At 37.7% G+C, this 18,430-nt stretch overlaps 1 protein-coding gene across 4 annotated transcripts in view; it reads left to right on the top strand.

The window, feature by feature from the left end:
• The first annotated feature begins 313 nt into the window (after positions 1 to 313).
• SATB1 (SATB homeobox 1) overlaps positions 314 to 18,430 on the top strand; it is a 75,488-nt gene continuing 57,371 nt past the window's right edge. Inside the window, exons 1-6 of one of the 4 annotated variants that reach the window (XM_065627992.1) lie at positions 314 to 1,356; positions 1,449 to 1,518; positions 4,178 to 4,413; positions 8,175 to 8,351; positions 9,168 to 9,294; positions 10,022 to 10,145. In XM_065627992.1, the coding sequence (XP_065484064.1) occupies positions 4,203 to 4,413; positions 8,175 to 8,351; positions 9,168 to 9,294; positions 10,022 to 10,145 (639 nt within the window). In that variant the 5' untranslated portion in view covers positions 314 to 1,356; positions 1,449 to 1,518; positions 4,178 to 4,202. Of the gene's footprint in view, positions 1,357 to 1,448; positions 1,519 to 1,609; positions 1,687 to 4,177; positions 4,414 to 8,174; positions 8,352 to 9,167; positions 9,295 to 10,021; positions 10,146 to 18,430 lie in introns of those variants that run through there. The other 3 variants (XM_065627990.1, XM_065627993.1, XM_065627994.1) reach the window with 3 other exon arrangements.

Below are 18,430 nucleotides of genomic sequence, written 5' to 3'. Positions count from 1 at the left end.
GCCAGGGGAAACGAGAATTAAAAAAAAAAAAAAAAAAAAAAAAGAGACAAAAAACCAAAGCCTACCATTACTATTCTTTTTCAATTATTATTGTCTTCTTTGCTGGCTTGGTTTTTGTTGTTGTTGGCTTTTTGCAACCTTTCTATTTTATATTTTTTTACCCCTTCTTGCGAGTAACTCTACTTGGAGTTCCCAGATTTTCTTTCCTTTTTTTTTCTTTACAGAAGCAGAACCGGTTTTTTGTCCTGTATTTTTTTTCCTTTTTTTTTTTGTTTTGTTTTGTTTTTTTGAGAGAGAGGCTTGGGGTTTTTTTTTTAATTATAATTTCTCCCGGTTTTGGACTCGGAGGGAGTGAAACCTCGTCACTTTTTGTAGTGGTGGTGTGTGCCTTGTTGTGTGTGTTTCCTTCCTCCCCTGTGTTCTTTTTCTCTCTTCCCTCCTCTCTCGCTCCCTCGCTCCCCCCTCACTCGCACAACAGCCCCCGGTAAATGAGAGGAGACAGGTCCTCTCTGCCTTTTTTTTTTTTCTTCTTTTTTTCTCCCCGGACCGCAAAGGCGAGATTAAAAGTGGCATTTTAGTGCCTTTTCCTGCAATTTTCTCTACACTTTTTTTTTTTAAAAATTTTTTTATCTCCACTAGCGATCTCTGGGGCTGAGGTTTCCGCAGAAAGTTTGGGGGCTGTTACGGTGTGTATTTTTGCGGAGGGGGAGGGGAGCGGGCTCCTTCTGTGTGTGCTGCTCCTCTGGGTGCCTATTGGAGAATAATAGTGTAAGTGACAACCTAGAAGTAGACTTTCTGCTCTTCACACTGGATAGAAAAGCTGCCTGTTTTTTTTTTTTCTTTGCCTTTTTTTTTTTAATAACCCCTTTTCTCACTTGCTTCTGTACGCATTGGTTTTATTTTTGAAAAGATAGCTAGACTTAAGTCACCCTCCACCTCAATTTAAACCTGCTACTTTATTTTTTTAAATTATTATTATGAATTCTTCGCTTTGAGCGTTACACTTGTCTGATCAATTTGATCTTCAGCTCCTTCTTCTGTTGCTAAACCTGGAAAACTGGCTTTCTCGAAAGATATTTAATCTGTATTTTTTGTCCATTGCCATTTTTGCTCATGGCTACTCTGTTTCTCGCTATCTATTTTTGCCCCTCCCCGCCTAGGGGAAAATAGCAACAAGAAAAAAAGAGAAAAAATAAGAGAATATTAGGGGAAGTAGTCCTCAGGTCTGCTGCCCCCCCTCCAAAAAGGGGGGGACCTAGAAAACATCAGTCTTGAACTTCTTCCTCTTCAAGAGCTCGGGCTGCAAAGGAAACCTCCTTTGTTTTTGTTATTTATATGCTGTCAAGTTTTGAAGTGGTGAGTTTCGGGTCGGTTTTGCTAATTTCACTCAGAAAACTGCAGTGTTTCTGTTTCTAGATAAGTACTTTGCTTCTTTGTCTCTTTAAAAGGTCACAGGGAAAGCTTGGCCTGGATTGTGAGAGCCATATGGAACGGATAAGTGCGGAGCCTCTCTCAAATGTGATTATGGGGTTTTATGGGGGAGGGAGGGAGGGAAGAGGAGGGGAAAGGCATGGGGAGGGGGCTGATTCAGGAGGAGAGAAAGAAATAATCTAATACCGGCGGCGTTACATCGCGACAAAAGGAGATACCGCACCGACTCTCATTCAGAAATTGCACGGTGTGCCCGTACGTGTACGCTGTCTCTGGGAAACTGTGCCTTGAAATTGTGCTGTTCTCTCAGTGCTTGTGATGAAAACTTGTAGTTGTGAAAGATGCCTAAATGCGAAACCCGGGGAAACTCTTGGCCTGGAACCGGCGGAGATGGTAGTTCTTCCCTGCAACCCTCTCCCTGGGCAGGCCACGCTGGTTCTTGCTCATCACTATTCCAAACTGAGGTTTCAGTGAACTTTAGCCTTGGGCATGGAGTTTAAATGAGTAAATTAGGTGTTTTATGTGCATGTAATTTTGCTTTGTAACATAAAGCTTTTTACAAGATGACTAAGCGGTGAAAGGATGCCGATGGGTGGGTATTCTCAGGCCAAGCGAAAATGACCCATTTGGTGTTTTGGTTGTAGTCAGTGTATTAACTAAACTGCGATCTATCACTTTTATTCACTGTACATGATGTAGTGCGATTCTGACTCATGATGACTAGATACTTTTTGTAGCAAAGAACCTCGGTGCCTTAGAGTACTTCTGAAGTTGCCAAAAGTGACAAGGATTTTCTTGTTTCAGGCTTTTTTTTTTTTTAACTCTCCCCCCCTCCCCCTTTTTTTTTCTTTTTTTGTTAATCCTTTTATTCTTGAGAGAGACCAGTCTCAAAAAAGCAGCCCTATAGTATGTTAGCATCATGAGAAGCATCGGAAGATGTAAATGGTTTGAGTCTGTATTTCTTTGCTTAGATTGCAGTTAATACAGTAAAAAAAAAAAAAAATCTCTTTGAAAAGTGGCTAAAATAGGCAGATTTACTGTTAAGGAGACACACAACCTAAACCAGATGGGATCAAGATGAATGGTAAACCTTAGCCTGTCACCTTACAGTATAAGGAAAAATAACGATTTTCTGAACTTTAGCTATTCAGTGGCATTCTTGAGGTTGCTTGTAAACGTTCAGATTAATATATTACCTCTTTCTTCACCATACCGGGAAGAGCAGCACGGTGTTCAAACAGGAAAAAAAGTAGTTTACAGAATTGTCATTGGCATATATACCAACAACATAGCAGGACATAAAAAAATCCCAAGATGTTTAGGCTTTAATAGCTTTCCTATGAAATGTGCAGAAAATGTATTGAATTACTAGGCAACTGAAAGAAAGTAGCAATTATCAGATTCACAGTAGTCTTTCTAAATATGACTTCCCCAGTATTAGTGTTTGTACTTGCTAATGTAAATAGTATTTCATAAATTAATGTCTAGTCACCTGTCCTTAGTGATTATATTACGTATATAATTGTCAGTGTAGTCACACCTTTCTTAGTCAGAGAAAGGTACAGTAAAATACTTAAAAGTCTGAACAATATTGATGAATGAAATTATGTCTCTGTTCTCCACAAAACATTCTGATGAGTGACAAAAATTCTCAAAAGTTACTCCATTATGAGTAGAAAGGCTTTGGGAGATTTTTAGTGATTTAACTGGAATTGTTATTCATGGACAGAGGTTTCTAAAGTTTATTAAAAAGGGAAATATAAGCATGCTAACATATACCTTTTCTTAATTTGCTATTGAAATTACTTCTGTGGGGTTTTTTGGTTCCAAATAGCTGTGCCAGCGTGTAACTTAGCATCACCCAGGTTGCTTATATATATATATTTAAGGGCTTCAAAAGTACTGTAGAAATTGTGGGGTCTTTTTCCAGCATTATGTTTTGTGAGATGCTACCTTCTCTTTTCAGTTTTTTTCCTTAATTCAATAAATTATTCCATTTAACACTTAAAGCTTAACATCTGAAAATTTTTGTATGCATATTTTGAACTTTGCAAAAGTTGATAAACTCTTTGTATAACATTGGTTAGGAAACTGAAAAGCAACCATCTCCCGCCACTGCTTTCTGAAGTTAAATGTTAAATTCTCTTCCAACTTTTATTTCTAAGGGGGGAGGAATTGTAAATGGACAATATTCCACATGCGTAATAAATCTGTTGCTCCCTCAACTGGAGTTTTAACAATCTCTCTGTCATTATGCATCCATTTTTAAAATCAAGTAGATTGAGAAATGTTTCACTAGAATCTTTTTCTCTGTCCGTCTCTCTTTTAACACAATAAAACCCCCTGGGATTAATGACAAACCTTTCTGTGAGATTTGTAACAATTGCTGTGTTGGAGCACATACCTTGACAATCATCATAATTTATACGAGTCTTAGTCTCTCTTAGATTTAGTAGAATATATCTGAAGGTTTTTTTTAAAGGGATATTCTAGTTGGATTTTAAAAAATAATTCCATCAGATTATGATGCGATCTCTCTGTAAACTGGGGTATGAGGTCGTTTTTGGAGAATAAGTTTGTTTATTTTACAAAAGGCATCTTATTTCCAGTTAAAATAGTTATTTATTCTTCTTTATGAGCTTACGATACATGTATGTCTCCCTCTGTACATGTGCGGGCTGTGTACGTATACATATGCGCACACGTGTACAACATATATATATTTTTTTTTTTTGAATCATGGCAGGTGATCTTTAGAGGCGGGACTGAGTATGGATCATTTGAACGAGGCAACTCAGGGGAAAGAACACTCAGAAATGTCTAACAATGTAAGCGATCCGAAGGGTCCACCAGCCAAAATTGCGCGCTTGGAACAGAATGGGAGCCCATTAGGAAGAGGAAGACTTGGAAGTACGGGAACTAAAATGCAAGGAGTGCCTTTAAAACACTCTGGACACCTGATGAAAACTAATATTAGAAAAGGTAACACTTTTGATAATTCTGCATTAGAGAAATATGTTTTATAATATTTGGGGAAGGGAAAGCAGACTTTTGCATACTACTTCATTTATATTTTAGGATTAAATTTCCATTCTAAAATACTATATATTCCCAACTCCGATATAAATCACATTTGGGAAATGTAAGCTTCGTGCTTGGGTGGAGCATCTTGCTTTACAGGGTGGAGTCTGATTTTTGTTAAGGTAAAGGCTAGCTGCCCTGATTAAAGCAAATTCCTACATTGAAATCAAAGTAATATAATGCATTAGTTCTTTTGAGTGTGTGTTGGGCTAAGAAACGCAAAAATATGTAAGAGCAAATACTGAACCCCCAAAACAAATTCTCGCCTTTCCTCTTAAGGATGGTCCAAGCTTGGAAGGGCAGCAGTATTTCCATAACAGTTGCAAGGTGGTTTAAAGGAGAGAGTGTAAATCTTTAGGTATCACATTGGAAAAGTCATTTATGATGTCAATCTTCGCAGTTTATTTTCTTAAGTACAATTCATTATTGAACAATGAACAACTTGGGTGTCATATTTTTCAGTGGCTGGTTTGCTGTAATTAGACATTTACACAAGGAAAAGGCACATTTAGAATCATTCATGTTTGTATATGGATGGCTTTTGTTTGCATTGAAAATACTTTGAATGGACAATAATCTATAAATTTTGCTTATCAAAATGTGTAAGTCTTTTTGACCACGTCCTGCAGGCTTGTTAATTTAAATCAAAATATGCTGCATGTAATTTGGCATTTGTTTTAAAACAGCCTCTACTTTTCTCAGTATAATCGGTGTATGTTTATAATCCAGATTTTTCTTGCATTTGCTAAGCAAAGTGCAAAATGCAACCAAGACTATTAAATGCACAAAGTTAGAAGGCAGAGGAATTTCATTGTGCCCAATGCATAACATTTATCGTACAATCATTTATTTTTTCCTCGGTTTGGCGAAAACAAAGAATATATTGATCCTGAAATGAACAGACACAGCAGTCCGTATTGTTAGATCTTTATCTATTAAAAATGGAAAAACAGCACTTCAGCAAATTCTTTGGCCTCTGCTCATGATTACCCTATTTATTGATTGTTTGCCAAGAATGTATGCATCTTAAGAAAGCCAGGGTAAGAGCATTAAAAATATAATTTATTACGGCTTTTCAAGCAGAGTGCATTAATATTGTACAGTGAAGCAGTGGGGCTATATAAAAAGGACTTTCTGACGCCTGCAAACATATAAGTTCCATAAATTCCTAAATAGGAGATTTCAGCTGTCTCTGGTATTATGTGATATTTGCACAGCAAACTTTAATGCCAGGACAGTTTTAGACAAGGATTCTACAGACTTCACTGCTCCGTATGGCAGACGTGCTGTTTACACAGACTCGTAAACCTTCAGCAAAAGCTCTAACACTGCCTTCAGGTTTAAATCATGCTGTATTTTTAGCAGCGAGCACTGACCAATGCTCTCCCCTTTAATACTAGAAGGTTATGAAGTTGCTGCACTTGGAGGTCTTGCCAAGTACTAGCAGGAGTGATCAGCCAGCTGAGATTGTGCTCTCCCGTATAACATTTTTCACATTAACAGAAGGACACTAGTGACAGTTTGCTAAAAGATTTAGTGGCTTGATTTGTAGTCAGATGATACCTGTGTCGCACTATCAGGATCCACCTCTGATTATCTATGCTGTACAACGCTGAACATCATCCTGTGTTGTTTAAAGTACCACACTTTCCAGAACGCTGCAACTCACAAGATCGTGTACCTGGCAAAAAGTGTGCTGACATGCAGCGAAGTACCTGTGCGTTGCTAGTTTTGTGTCTGATCATAGCTTAATTTGTAGGAGCTGATAAGGGAAAAGGCAAATAAGCTTTAGCTGTCTTTGAGTGTATCTGCACTGTTTGTTAAAATGAAGCTTTGTTTACATTTTATCTTCAGGTATTAATGGTGAAACTACTTAAGAATTTCAAGCCCTTACTCTAAGTCAGACGGTAGTAGGTCAAACATCAATTATGAGAGACTGGAAGGGGAAAAAAATAAATCAAAACCAGTACCTTTTTTTGCAGATGAAGCGTGTGCGTGTTTTAGAAAGCTCTCCACAGCTTGATTAAAACCAAGAAGAAATCACCAATTTGCATGTACTGCTTTTGCTTTGGTCTTCTCTCCCTTCCTGACCAGTCCCACTTAGGTTTAAAAAACCAAGACAAAAAAAAAAAAAAAAAAAAAAGCTCCTTCCTGCACTACATAAATATTGGCAAGCTTTTAGTCTTGTCTTTCGTGCTGAGCCTATTGGGCAAACTGGAGTGAGTTTGTGAGCTTTTCCAAGCGAGCCTGAAGGGGTTTGTTTGCCAGAGATAGACTCTCTGGTGAACAGATGTAGTTTAAACATACGTGCTTAAGAGGTATCTTTTTTATCGTGATTTCTTGCTATACATTAGAGCACAAATCAACAGATGCAGTCTTTAAGCGTGTACCTATTGTCAAGAGTAAATCTGCTTTTTCAGCTACGGTATGTCTGGTGCACCTTAGCAGGTTTGGAGGTTTCTGTAAGTCTAGAGGGCAGTGGTTATAGAGGCATTAACATTGTAGGACTAATTGGAGTTCCTGGGTGCCCTGTTAAAATAACCCTTGTCATCATTTATGCTAAAGATGATACCCTGCTGGCAGGCTGCCATAAGACAGTTCTGTACATCTGCTTTTAACCCTTTTGCTTTCTGTCATTAAGATATCCTTACCTGCTCTGCTGGAGACAGCAGGACAGGACCGGGGCCTAAAACCGTGGGTCATCGTGTCATCTGCATCTGTCTGGGAGGTGGGAAGGATTTTCACAAAGTCTAGAAATCTGATTGCCGGGAGAGACTTTGTCCTTAAAACAGCTTGGGTCATTTGTTACTTCTCTGTTGTCAAAAAGGAGTGGGGATGCAGGGGGGAAAGCCAAAGGAAAGGCAAAAAGGTTGTTTGCTTAATATTCTGTGCAGCGTAGGGAAGCGTTTGTCGTAGGATGCTACAAAACCAGAAATTAGTAATTACTTTCAGGCATACCAAAATAGCAATGAATGCCAGAAATGTGGAAAAGTGCAGGAGGCAACGACAACAACAAAAAAGCCCAAACTGCAGGTACACTTCTGAAAAAGGCAGTGAAATCATGATTTGTTTCTTAAAGATGCGAGTGAAAGTAGTGTTCAAGTGCACTCAATGAATGAAGCATGAATTAGTGTAAACTTTTGCCTTGTTTCCTTGTGTACTCTTTTTGGAGCAAATGTATAACATGCAAGGTGATTTGTTGTTGATGTTGAAGGCAATTAAATATTTTTGGCAGGACTAAGAAAGTTTTAATGTTAATGAACAAAATTATGTAGCTGGTACTAAAATGGCTCACAGTGAAGACATCTGCAGTATGTATTTAGGTTCTCATGCTGCCTGCTACTCACAACAAATCAGGCAGGACAGAGGGAATCAACTTCTCTTCACTCAACCTTGTTATTTCTATAGAAGGTAATTCTTTAATCTGTATCCGATCAAGCGAGATAAATTTGCATTTCTGCTTTTCAGAGAGGTGTATGCTTTGTGGAACTTTATCTTTTTTGGGGAGGGCGAGGGGAAAGGACTCAGGGAATATGTTTATCAAATATTTGTGATGATTCTTGATGCCTCCTCTGCCTGTTTGTACAGGTTTTATTTACATAACGCTGTACAGATCCACATACTCTACCTCAAGTTTAATACGTTAATTTTTTTTTTAATAGGAAGTATGCTTCCAGTTTTCTGTGTAGTGGAACATTATGAAAATGCCATTGAGTACGATTCTAAGGAGGAGCATGCAGAATTTGTGTTGGTGAGGAAGGATATGCTTTTCAACCAACTGATTGAAATGGCATTGCTATCACTTGGATATTCTCACAGCTCTGCTGCCCAAGCAAAAGGTAAATAAGACTATGAAATTGTACGATGAATTATGTTTGTTTGTGGGGTCTTGGGGGAGGGGTAGGATTTCTTTCAGGAATGCGACGCAGGTTTTACTTTTTAAACTTCTTGCAGATTCTGTCTCTGTATTTTTTTTCTAATGTATTTTTGTTTAGTTAGTGCACATTTTGTTCATGGGGAATGTGGAGGTAGATTTTTTTGTTGTTGTTGTTTAAAGAAAAAAAAAAGACTTCAACTGAATCATTAGTATGCTTATTGACCTTAATAATCTGCTCCACTGAGGATCCACAAGGAAGTGTAAAGCATATTTGAGCAGATGGACTATTGAGAGTCAACTTGCATTTATGACTGAATATCCAGCTCTGTTTCTTTTATTTTGTTCCTGATGGTTTTATAGACTGCAAAGCATTTTTTTTTTGTACTCAGTCCCTGCATTGCAAAATCCTTTCTAATCTATTAAGAGGAATGCTAACTATTATATCATGTCCTATTGAATTCATGAGAACTTAGGAAAATGTGCTTCTAGACAAGTTAAAAAATTTCTAGTGTACTGCATTTGTATAATTTCATAATAGAGATAAAGCATATCCTTGGCGGTGTGTGGGTGGGGGTTTTTTTGGGGGGGAGGGAGGTGTTCTTTTGTTTTGCCAGATTTAAGAGGCTAGAAACAAAGGTGGCGATCTTGTTAAAATCAGATATTTCTTTTGCCCATAGGAATTAGCAGGTAAATTACTTTTTTTGGGTTTTTTTTCCTTCCAATTTTTCCTGCCCTTCTTCTCCCTACCCCCTCCTCTCAAAAAATAAAAATCCCACAGGGCTTATCCAGGTTGGGAAGTGGAATCCAGTTCCACTCTCATATGTGACAGATGCCCCTGATGCTACAGTAGCAGACATGCTGCAAGATGTGTATCATGTGGTCACACTGAAAATCCAGTTACACAGGTAAGTTGCATACCAGTTGTGGGACGTGAACTGTTACTTGTCTGCTCTTACTGTTAATATTACTTGTATTTAATTCCCACTGTGCTGTGTGCTCGAAGTACAAAGGCTTATCTAAATTCCTTTTTAGTTACTCTGATTCTTCTTTAACGTACAGTATACTATTGCAAAAAACTTTTATAGCTCTGATACATAGATTTTCTTTGGATATCTCATTAAAACTATATTGCATTTTAGTCAATTAAATGATGCATTACAAGAAGGCATTTTACATAAAGTTTACTTAAGAGAAAAATATTTTTGCATATCATGAACAGTACCATCTGTGTGCATTTTGTAAAAGAATGACTTGCTCACACTTATTGTTGCTGTCTAGGTTCTTAAATTTCACAGTAACAAAAAAGAAAAAGACTGTTAATATATTAATGCTTTTCATGATCAGTCGTGAGAAAGCATTACACCTTAAATTGTTTTACCAAGCGCATCAGAGCAGGAAGGTAGAAGTAACATGAAAAAATAGTCGCCACATGCAGCTGATGTATAATTCATGCATCAATACAGCAGATGTGTTGTATAAAGTAATTAACTAATCGGAACAATCAGGAGACCGAGAGCAATCTCCAGATGCATCTGCTTGATGCGCAAAATGAAATCTGTCTGTCTTAAAGGAATGTTCTGCAGCAGGATGCAATCTTGTAATAATCCCTTTTCTAATCTGTGTTTCAAATAGTTGCCCTAAACTAGAAGACTTGCCTCCTGAACAATGGTCTCACACAACAGTCAGAAATGCTCTGAAGGACTTACTGAAGGATATGAACCAGAGTTCATTGGCCAAGGAATGTCCCCTTTCACAGGTACTTAGCATAACATGTAATAAATAATAAAGCACTATAGGCAACGCTGATGTGAGATTTGAGATTTCTACAGACTGTAGCAAGTAGTACCCATGGAGTGAATCTGCCAAAAATGCAAATTCATTTGACCACTTCATGATCTTTATAAATATGCCTGATTCATTTTGAACACAGTCTTACGACGTTTCCCATGGGGAGTCGTGAAAGGTTGTTTACACCACACTAAAATTGCCTCCCAGCAAACTGGATTTTAACTGGTTTTTGTCTTCAGTCTTTGAACTGCTTTGATGTAACTACTTTTTTCAAACACATGTGTTCAACATGTTAAAAGGCTCTTTACTTACTGCTGTCAAAAGTACTATTGAATCTGAATGCTTGTTAGATAACCTACAGTAGTTTTAAATGCTAATTCATAAATTGAGACAGTCTTTGGCATGCTATATGAGAAGGGAATAAAGAATAAAGCTCTTTGGATGATGTGTTGTTGTTGCAAACAACCAAAGGAAAATCAGCCATTTATTATTAGTTCTAATCAAAATATACCTAAACAAAAATGAAACCTCAATTTATGCATTGCTAAATATTGAACTGATGCTTTGCTCAAGCCTTAGTCCTATTGTTCTTTTTTGTCATTCTTTTGTCAAATTACTGTGAAGGCGCAACTTATTTTTCTACGCAGTACAGAGTCCAATCATGCTGTGGTGGGAACATCATATTTATTTTTACCTTTTAAATTTTAAAATGTATTTTGTTGTGGTGCAGTGGAGACAAATTCAATGTGCAAATAAATGATGCTAGTTGTGATAGGGAGGGAAAAATGTAAAATAAGGTAGTCAAGGTATTTTTATGGGGATTTTATTTTTCTTGCTCAGAATATCGGAGTCTTTGTTTCCAAAGGACTTCAGTTAATCTATAGAGGACCACTTGCCTTCTCTGTCTGTCTCTCCAGCAGATATATTAGCTGGCTGTTTTCCCATCACTTTCTTTTCCCTGTGGTTAGATTGTTTGCAGTGATGTGGCTCCAATATAGGAAGTTTTGAAGTGGAAATAATCAAAATTATCTTCACTGGTTGCAAACCATTCCAGTAATATGTCTGCAAAGTTATCTTGTATGTACCTACTATAAAAGCATGTGAGCTTTTGCAGTGCAGTCTTACGGAGGCTGCAGATAATTTGGCATTTTTCTCCATTTTAATCTAATAGTGCTAGTTTTTAATGGAAGCTGGTGGAAAGCAAGTAAATTCTATCAAGATGGAATATTTAATTTCTATTTGGACATTATGTTTCACATAGCAGCTTCTGTATATATGTAGATGGTGCAATGATAAACCAGGAAAAAAAGTTTTTAAAAAGAATACTGCACTAGAGAAGGTATCATGTACTGGAGACAATTCAATAATTATACTCTTTTAAAAATTGTTTTTAAACTGTAGTGAATTTTTATATAATAATTTTAATGGACAAAAATGATCTTGCATAATAACAGCTCTTGAAGTTAGCACTAGAGATGACCAAATTCTCAGATTACATAACTCTGATTTGGGGCTGTTTGTTTACTGTTTTGCACATCTTTAGTTGTAAAATAAAGCTTTGAGCTTCTTTCTGCTGTTAAAAGCATGCTTATTACTTTTGTCATCTTTATCTTCACTAGCGCTGCGATAGCTGAGTTGCAAGAACTTAAGTAACTTCTGCTTTTCTTTTTTTCTTTAAAGACCAAATCATGTTGAGGTTAAAATACATTTATTTATTCTTAACTTTTGGAGAAACAAGCTGTTACAGTGGTTGATCAAGAGCCCATCAGTCAGTCTAAATCTCCCTATTTCCCTCCGGGAGCTTGAGGGAGGACGCGTTGATCTGACAGTGTCCTTTTCACATGACTAAATTGATCCAAATCCTTCCCCTATTTGCCTAACTAATAACTCATTGTATATGGCTCCTATGGAAAGGACACCGATTTAGGAGTATCTGTTTTTTGTTAAACGTATCAAATTTGGAAAATTGCCCTGCAGTGATGTGCTGCTGCAACAGAGGTGAGAAGTAAGAGCAAGGCGAAGGTCAGGAGGCAATGTTTCCTTAGAGGGTCCATCAAAACGCCAGCATGGGAGACTGTTCTGAGAGCAGAGAAGTGGTCTCTCATGTTTGTTATGTATTTCCACGGGCATAGGTAATGCCATATGAAGTGCTTCATCACAAATGCAAACTAATGCAGTGACACTGTACCATAACTTATTAACATTGTTATGGATATAATTTATTAACCACAGAAAAATGACTCAAAGTGGAAACGAGAGTAGTTATCGTTTTCTGTCACTGTCATTAGCAGTGCTTTATTTTGTGTAGGTGCGGAAGGTCTTGTTGTATTTAAGTTGCGGTGCTCAATGCGTGGCATCTCCAAAGCCCACGTAAGCGTGGAAAACTGAGAAACATCATCCTCGCATAGAATATCAGTATTCTGAATAAATACGAGCAATTTTTAATGCACAAAAATGAAATATTGATTAGAAAAATATAGTGAATTCTATGTACTGCAAAAAAACTCAAGCAAACTCTTTTTATAGTTGCAGATATATTTAATAGCTTGAAAATATGTGAGCAAACAAACTTTGAGATCCAGTTTATCTTAATTAGAGTCTTGAAAACAGCATCATCTACCTGAGTGGCTTTTCTTTTTTTTTTTTTTTCCTTTCCTTTTATTTTTTTTCCCCCATTTGCTTTCTTGTCCAACTAAAACCTTGGGGCGTACAGGTATGAGCTCTTCATGCCTTCCTCAGTAAAATATCACTGTGACTCTTGCTTTCATTAGGAGACTTAGATACACGCTCTCTTTTGAAGCCTCTGTAATTGTCTCACTCTGTGACTTCTGTGGCCGCCCTCAAAGGCCAGGTTTTATTGCTCAATGTGTGAGCCAGCATCACAGGGAATCCCAGTCGATATAACCTGGAGTCCTCAGGATGGACTGGAGCAAATGCATGGCTCTGAATTGTCGTGGAATCGCAGGCATCTGTCCAGAGATTTAGTCTCACATTTTTTGGTATCAAGCAGATAAGGTAAAAGACGCTGCAAACTTCATGTGGAAAAACCAAACCTTTTCTGAATTATGTTCTGCAGTGTGTATTTTCATGCTTTACCTCGGTTTGCAGATTTTATTGCTAGAAACTAGCAGCATTCGCAGATGCTGGGTGAAAGACTTCTTGTGTTTGATACGCACGGCTCGCTTCATTTCTGCTTGCTCTCCAGATCTCTTTTAATGGGGAAGGCAACTTAGAATTTAATCTAGGGCTCAATTTTGGGACATCTTGTACATTCCATTAAATTGGTGCATCTTGCAAGTGGCCTAGATCTCATTTCCCTCCTGTTTTGGCTCTTCAGTCTCCAAAGGGTTGTAAAGAAATTGTTCTACCATCAATTCTTATTTCCAACCCCTTGCACATAAGCTCTATTCTACCTTAGTCTTTTGGGAGCTGCTCTAAAGTGATCAGGCAGGCCTGTTGCTTTCATTTATTTAATGTTAGTCCTTCCATCTCTCTACTCAGCCTTAATCCTAGCACTTTCATACTTCATTTTCACAGTTTTGCTCCATTTTGGTTTTTAGTGCAGAAGTCTCCTGTTACTTCCACAGTTAACTGAAATACTACAGACCATATTTATACTGATATTAATAAGGTTGAGGGCTTTTTGGTGCTGGTTGTTTTTTTTCCTTTTGTCCCTATTGAATTATAGTCTCTTTCTCTCTGAGTGTATCTATATAGTTGGATAAGCTTTTATGAGGGAGCAGGGATCAACATGGGCTATTGGCCCAAGAGAAGGCTGGAAATTCTTTTGATAATTCTGGAACAAACTCACTGTGTACTTTTGAACATTTAGATGTACCCCTTATCTTGAGTTCCTGTAAACTTTTCCATGAAACGAAGATAACAAGTCACCTACCAAACGAAGAGATTGTAGAGATTAATTAGTATCTGGGCACTGCTTTGAAAATATGGCAGTGATCAAATGACATTGACTTTCCCACTGGTGTTATCTCACCTGAATGTTTGCTACAAAAAAGATTTTTCTAAACGATTGTTTTTAGTATTCAAAAACAGGCTTGAGTTTTTAATTTTTTTTTTTTTCCACTTTATCAAGCCACCGCAAAAGCACGTCTGAAGCAAGGTATTCATTCTTTCTCTTCTCCCATAGTATAGCTAGCCTAACTTTCAGGACAATCGGTAGCCATAGATGAGAAAAAAACATGCCTGACGTATAGTAAAATCTCAAATCTCATGGTTTATTATGTATTAGAATATTTTGTAGGGGACATGCAATATTTTCGTGGAATATATCCAGAACCTGTGATACTTACGGACGTAGTAATTTACATGCATTGTATAAGTATTTTTAATTTTTTTGAACGTATTTGTGTGCACCACCACCCCTCCCCTCCTCCATGTCTTTAATGTCTTTTACATAATTTTGCTCTTGATGATGAGGGAATCATATTTTTTTTTTCAGTTAGAGGGATATACACTTGCATTCTGTAAAATGTATGTGCACACAGCAAACGCTGATACAATACCGAAATCTGAATAGTTTTGCACTTATGGTAAATATATCTATTCTGACTGTATTTTGATCAAACTTCCATGCTGTGGTGAATGGCTGCACCTGACACGGGCACAATAGAGATCATATACCTTGCTTTTTTGTCAAATATCCTGCCCTGAATTTGCATGCTGTTTTATGTAGACATCGTGCAGGCTTTATGTGATCTGGCAGAGATACCAGACAGAAAACTTTCTCGGAACATGAGTGTTTCTCAGTTCACCTGATCTGAAGGCACCTGGCCATCATAGCAAATAAGCAGCATAACAGAAATCCTCTGACATTTTCTTGTTACTGTTCTGACCCCCCCCACCCCTCAAAAATCCCAGCCAAAAAAAAGTTACATTTGCTGAAATTAAAATTTCCAGACGTGTAAATAACCCGGGAATGAGCTATTAAGAGTTGCCAAAATGCATGCATTTTATGAGCAATTTTTAATTCATGCTTTACAAAACTGAAAGGTGTTTTTTGCCCTCCCCTTTCAATTTTACCTGCCTAGACCTGAGATCAAGTCCTTAGATTTCTTTGTAGCTTGTGATTCTCTTTTCTTTTCTTTTCCTCCTTCCTTCCTCCCCCAATAATTAATAACCCGAGTAAGGAATGCAGCTCCTTTTTTTTTACTTTAGAAGTTACTGTACTTTAGATTTTAAAGATGTCATTAATTATTTCAGGGGAGTAAATCCTTGAGGGCCTGGGCTCAGGTTTTGGCAGGCAGGGCCTTTCAACCCACCCCTCCGTTGCTCAAGAGCGTTCACTCTGATGTCTCTTCAAGCTGACATGGTATCTGGATTTTTAAAACATTTTCAATTAACTGTTAAAATTCGTGCCCGTCATTTTTAGTCATCCAGCTAGAATGGGCAGTACAAAGCCTGTTGCTGACAGGTTGGAGAGGATGAAATACGCATGTTGGTAGAGCTGTATAAGGACATTTGCAGGATACTCAACCTTTCAATTGCCTGATCTTTTGATCACTGATTTATGTTCTTTAGATGCATGTAATCACTCTCAGTATTAAAGCTATGTTGGCCTAGAACTATTTTATCTGGGCAGCACTCTATTAAAGGACAAAATATACATCCAAGGCCAGGCTGGACGGGGCTCTGAGCAACCCAATCTAGTTGAAGATGTCCTTGTTCATTGCAGGGGGGTTGGAGTAGGTGACTTTTGAAGGTCCCTTCCAACTCAAACTATTCTATGATTCCATAGCTATTTTTTTCTGCTTCTTCATTAGAATTAACTATGATGAGGATGTCAAAGTCACTTTCCAAAACAACTATGGGGCCTGGACTTACCATGGGGAGAAGAAGGGGAGCATACCTTGTTTCTCGAACAAATGGTGTTTCTGACTTCAGAGGACTCTCTAAGGTGTCAGTGTGTCCCTTCATATCTGTTCTGTCATAAGGTCATGTGTTTCTGCTTCTGAAAAACTGTCAAGAGTCCAATAGAAGGATGGTGCTAGTGTTGATTCCTTTTTTTTTTTTTTTTTTTTTCTTTACACCCCTAAAGTCAGCTGTGTGGAGATTTCTGCCAGGATCTCCTGAGAACAAAGTAGAAAATTCATGCTTTTTAAGGGAATAACATTTTTGGGACTCTGCTCCCCACTTTGTGCACTAACCACTTGGGATTGTACCTCAACAATTTTGAGAACTGTGTCACGTCAACAATTATCTGCATCATATGGACTTCAAGTTTTAGGGAAGTGACAGAGTGAAAAAGGAACACAGCACGGTTTCCTCTGGTACATTTTCCTTCTAAAATATGCACGTGTTGTAGAACTGAGCCCTACTCGACTTCTGGTTTCAGTCAGTGGTCCTTTGAATGGTATATAGAATAACTGGCACTTTAAATATTTGCAGTGATGTTCTTCTTGATAGATATATAAAACATTTTTCTTTTTACATTTAGTGGGTTTTGAGGCAGTCAAGTAATGCACTGCTACAAAATTCTGTATTCATTCATTCATGTTTCTTGCATACTTCTTAATACAATCATGGCCGAGCACAACCCCTGATTTATTTATTTTTTTCCATAACTTTATTAGAGGGATAACAAGCCACTCCTCTAGTGTTCTTTAAAGCAAGATTGCAAATAAGTTGTTGGTGGTTTTTTTTTTTTTCTTCTTATTGGCAAATTGTTGGCTGTAGAGTACTGCACAAGTATAAACAACATGAGAGATCCTTTAACATAACATGAGAGAGCCTTTAGTCGCTTTGCTCCCTAGCTTTGGAACTCATTGCCAATTGAAGTAAGGAAAGCTCTGGCTGTTGGGACTTTTAAATCTAGACTTAAAAGTTATTTGTTCTGTTTAGCATTTTTAAAATGATTCTATTAGGAATTGTATGTGCTTCAGTTTTAATTTTAACTCATAATGATTGTAAAGCACCCTGGGATGCTTGCATGAAGGGCGCTACAGAAACCCAAGATTGCATTGTACTGTGTTGTAATGTATTGTATTATTACATGGTGCTGGAGTTGGACCACGGACAATTCATATAGAAAGCGTTTGAATACTTAGCTAAAGATAAGGAGTGCGTGTATGTGTGTGGGGGGGTACTGTCTCTTCTTGCTTCTTTTCCCTCTTTTCTGTCAGTTATTTTATTAAACTAAATTAACATGGCAGTTATTCCCTAAGAAATGCCAGCATAATTTACTGCTGCAAAGGGGCTCAAAATGTAAACCAGATGATAAACTAAAAATAAAAAAGTCCACATTAAGATTTAATTGCACTTCCCTTTCTATATTGCGTTCTTATGTAAAATACATTACAAAACAGTACTTTCTTTATCACTTCCTTCACTTTTAACTGAATTTCATTAACAGTAAAGAAATATATTGTCTTTGTTTCAATAATGTCACTTGACAGTTAATCCCTTAACTTGATGTACATGTCTTTAAGTTTTGGTTTGGTGGGTTTTGTTGTGTTGTGTTTTTTTTTTTCTTTTTCTTTTTTTTTTAATAAAGAACATGATAGCACTGACTGGAGCCAAGTATTGCACAACCATGTGATTTACAAGTTTCCCAGCTCACAGCTTTGCCAGTGCAGGTCAATTCACACCTGCCACACTTATGCCATTCTGGTCCTCATGTTGCTTTTCCGCAGTGATTGTCAGAGGTAGAGAGTTGTGCGTGTGGCTCCTTCCTTCCCCCCTCCCTGCTCCAAATGTGTGGTAAACCTTGTGCATTGGAAGTGTCTGTTCAGGAATTAAATGGAGTTTAATTTCTGTCCATTAGGAAGCTACTATCCACATCGCCAATTAAGCCTTCTATTTAAAGGGTGAGGAAATACGTATGTCTACATCTTAATCACTCCTGTGACTGGTTTGCAGAGACCTTCCCTGACTGGTTCAGTTATTACTAGCAGTGGTGGGAGGCACAGAGATCAGAGTGGTTATAAAACCTACCCAAAAGCTGAGCAAATTCTATAGGTGCTGTAGCGTTACTGGCAGCAGATGGAAAGCTGAGGTATGTCTGTGTTAGGGGGTGCAGGGCTGTAGGCATAAAGATGCGTCTGGAGAGAATTACTTGAATTGGTAATGATCTTTTTACCTGACAGGAATGAAAGCAAAGCAGAACCCACTTATTGAGAGGCAATGCAAAGAGACCAGTAGCTCTCACCTTGTCAGACCAGACTCGTTGCGATTCTTGGCTCCAATCATAACTTAGAAGAAGAGAGATGCATTTCTCAAAAAGACCTTGAGCAAAAC

Source organism: Caloenas nicobarica, chromosome 2 (genome assembly GCF_036013445.1).
Source record: "Caloenas nicobarica isolate bCalNic1 chromosome 2, bCalNic1.hap1, whole genome shotgun sequence".
Classification (NCBI taxonomy): Eukaryota; Metazoa; Chordata; class Aves; order Columbiformes; family Columbidae; genus Caloenas; species Caloenas nicobarica.
Note: the sequence above shows the minus strand (reverse complement) of the source record. Positions and strands in the feature narration are given on the sequence as shown.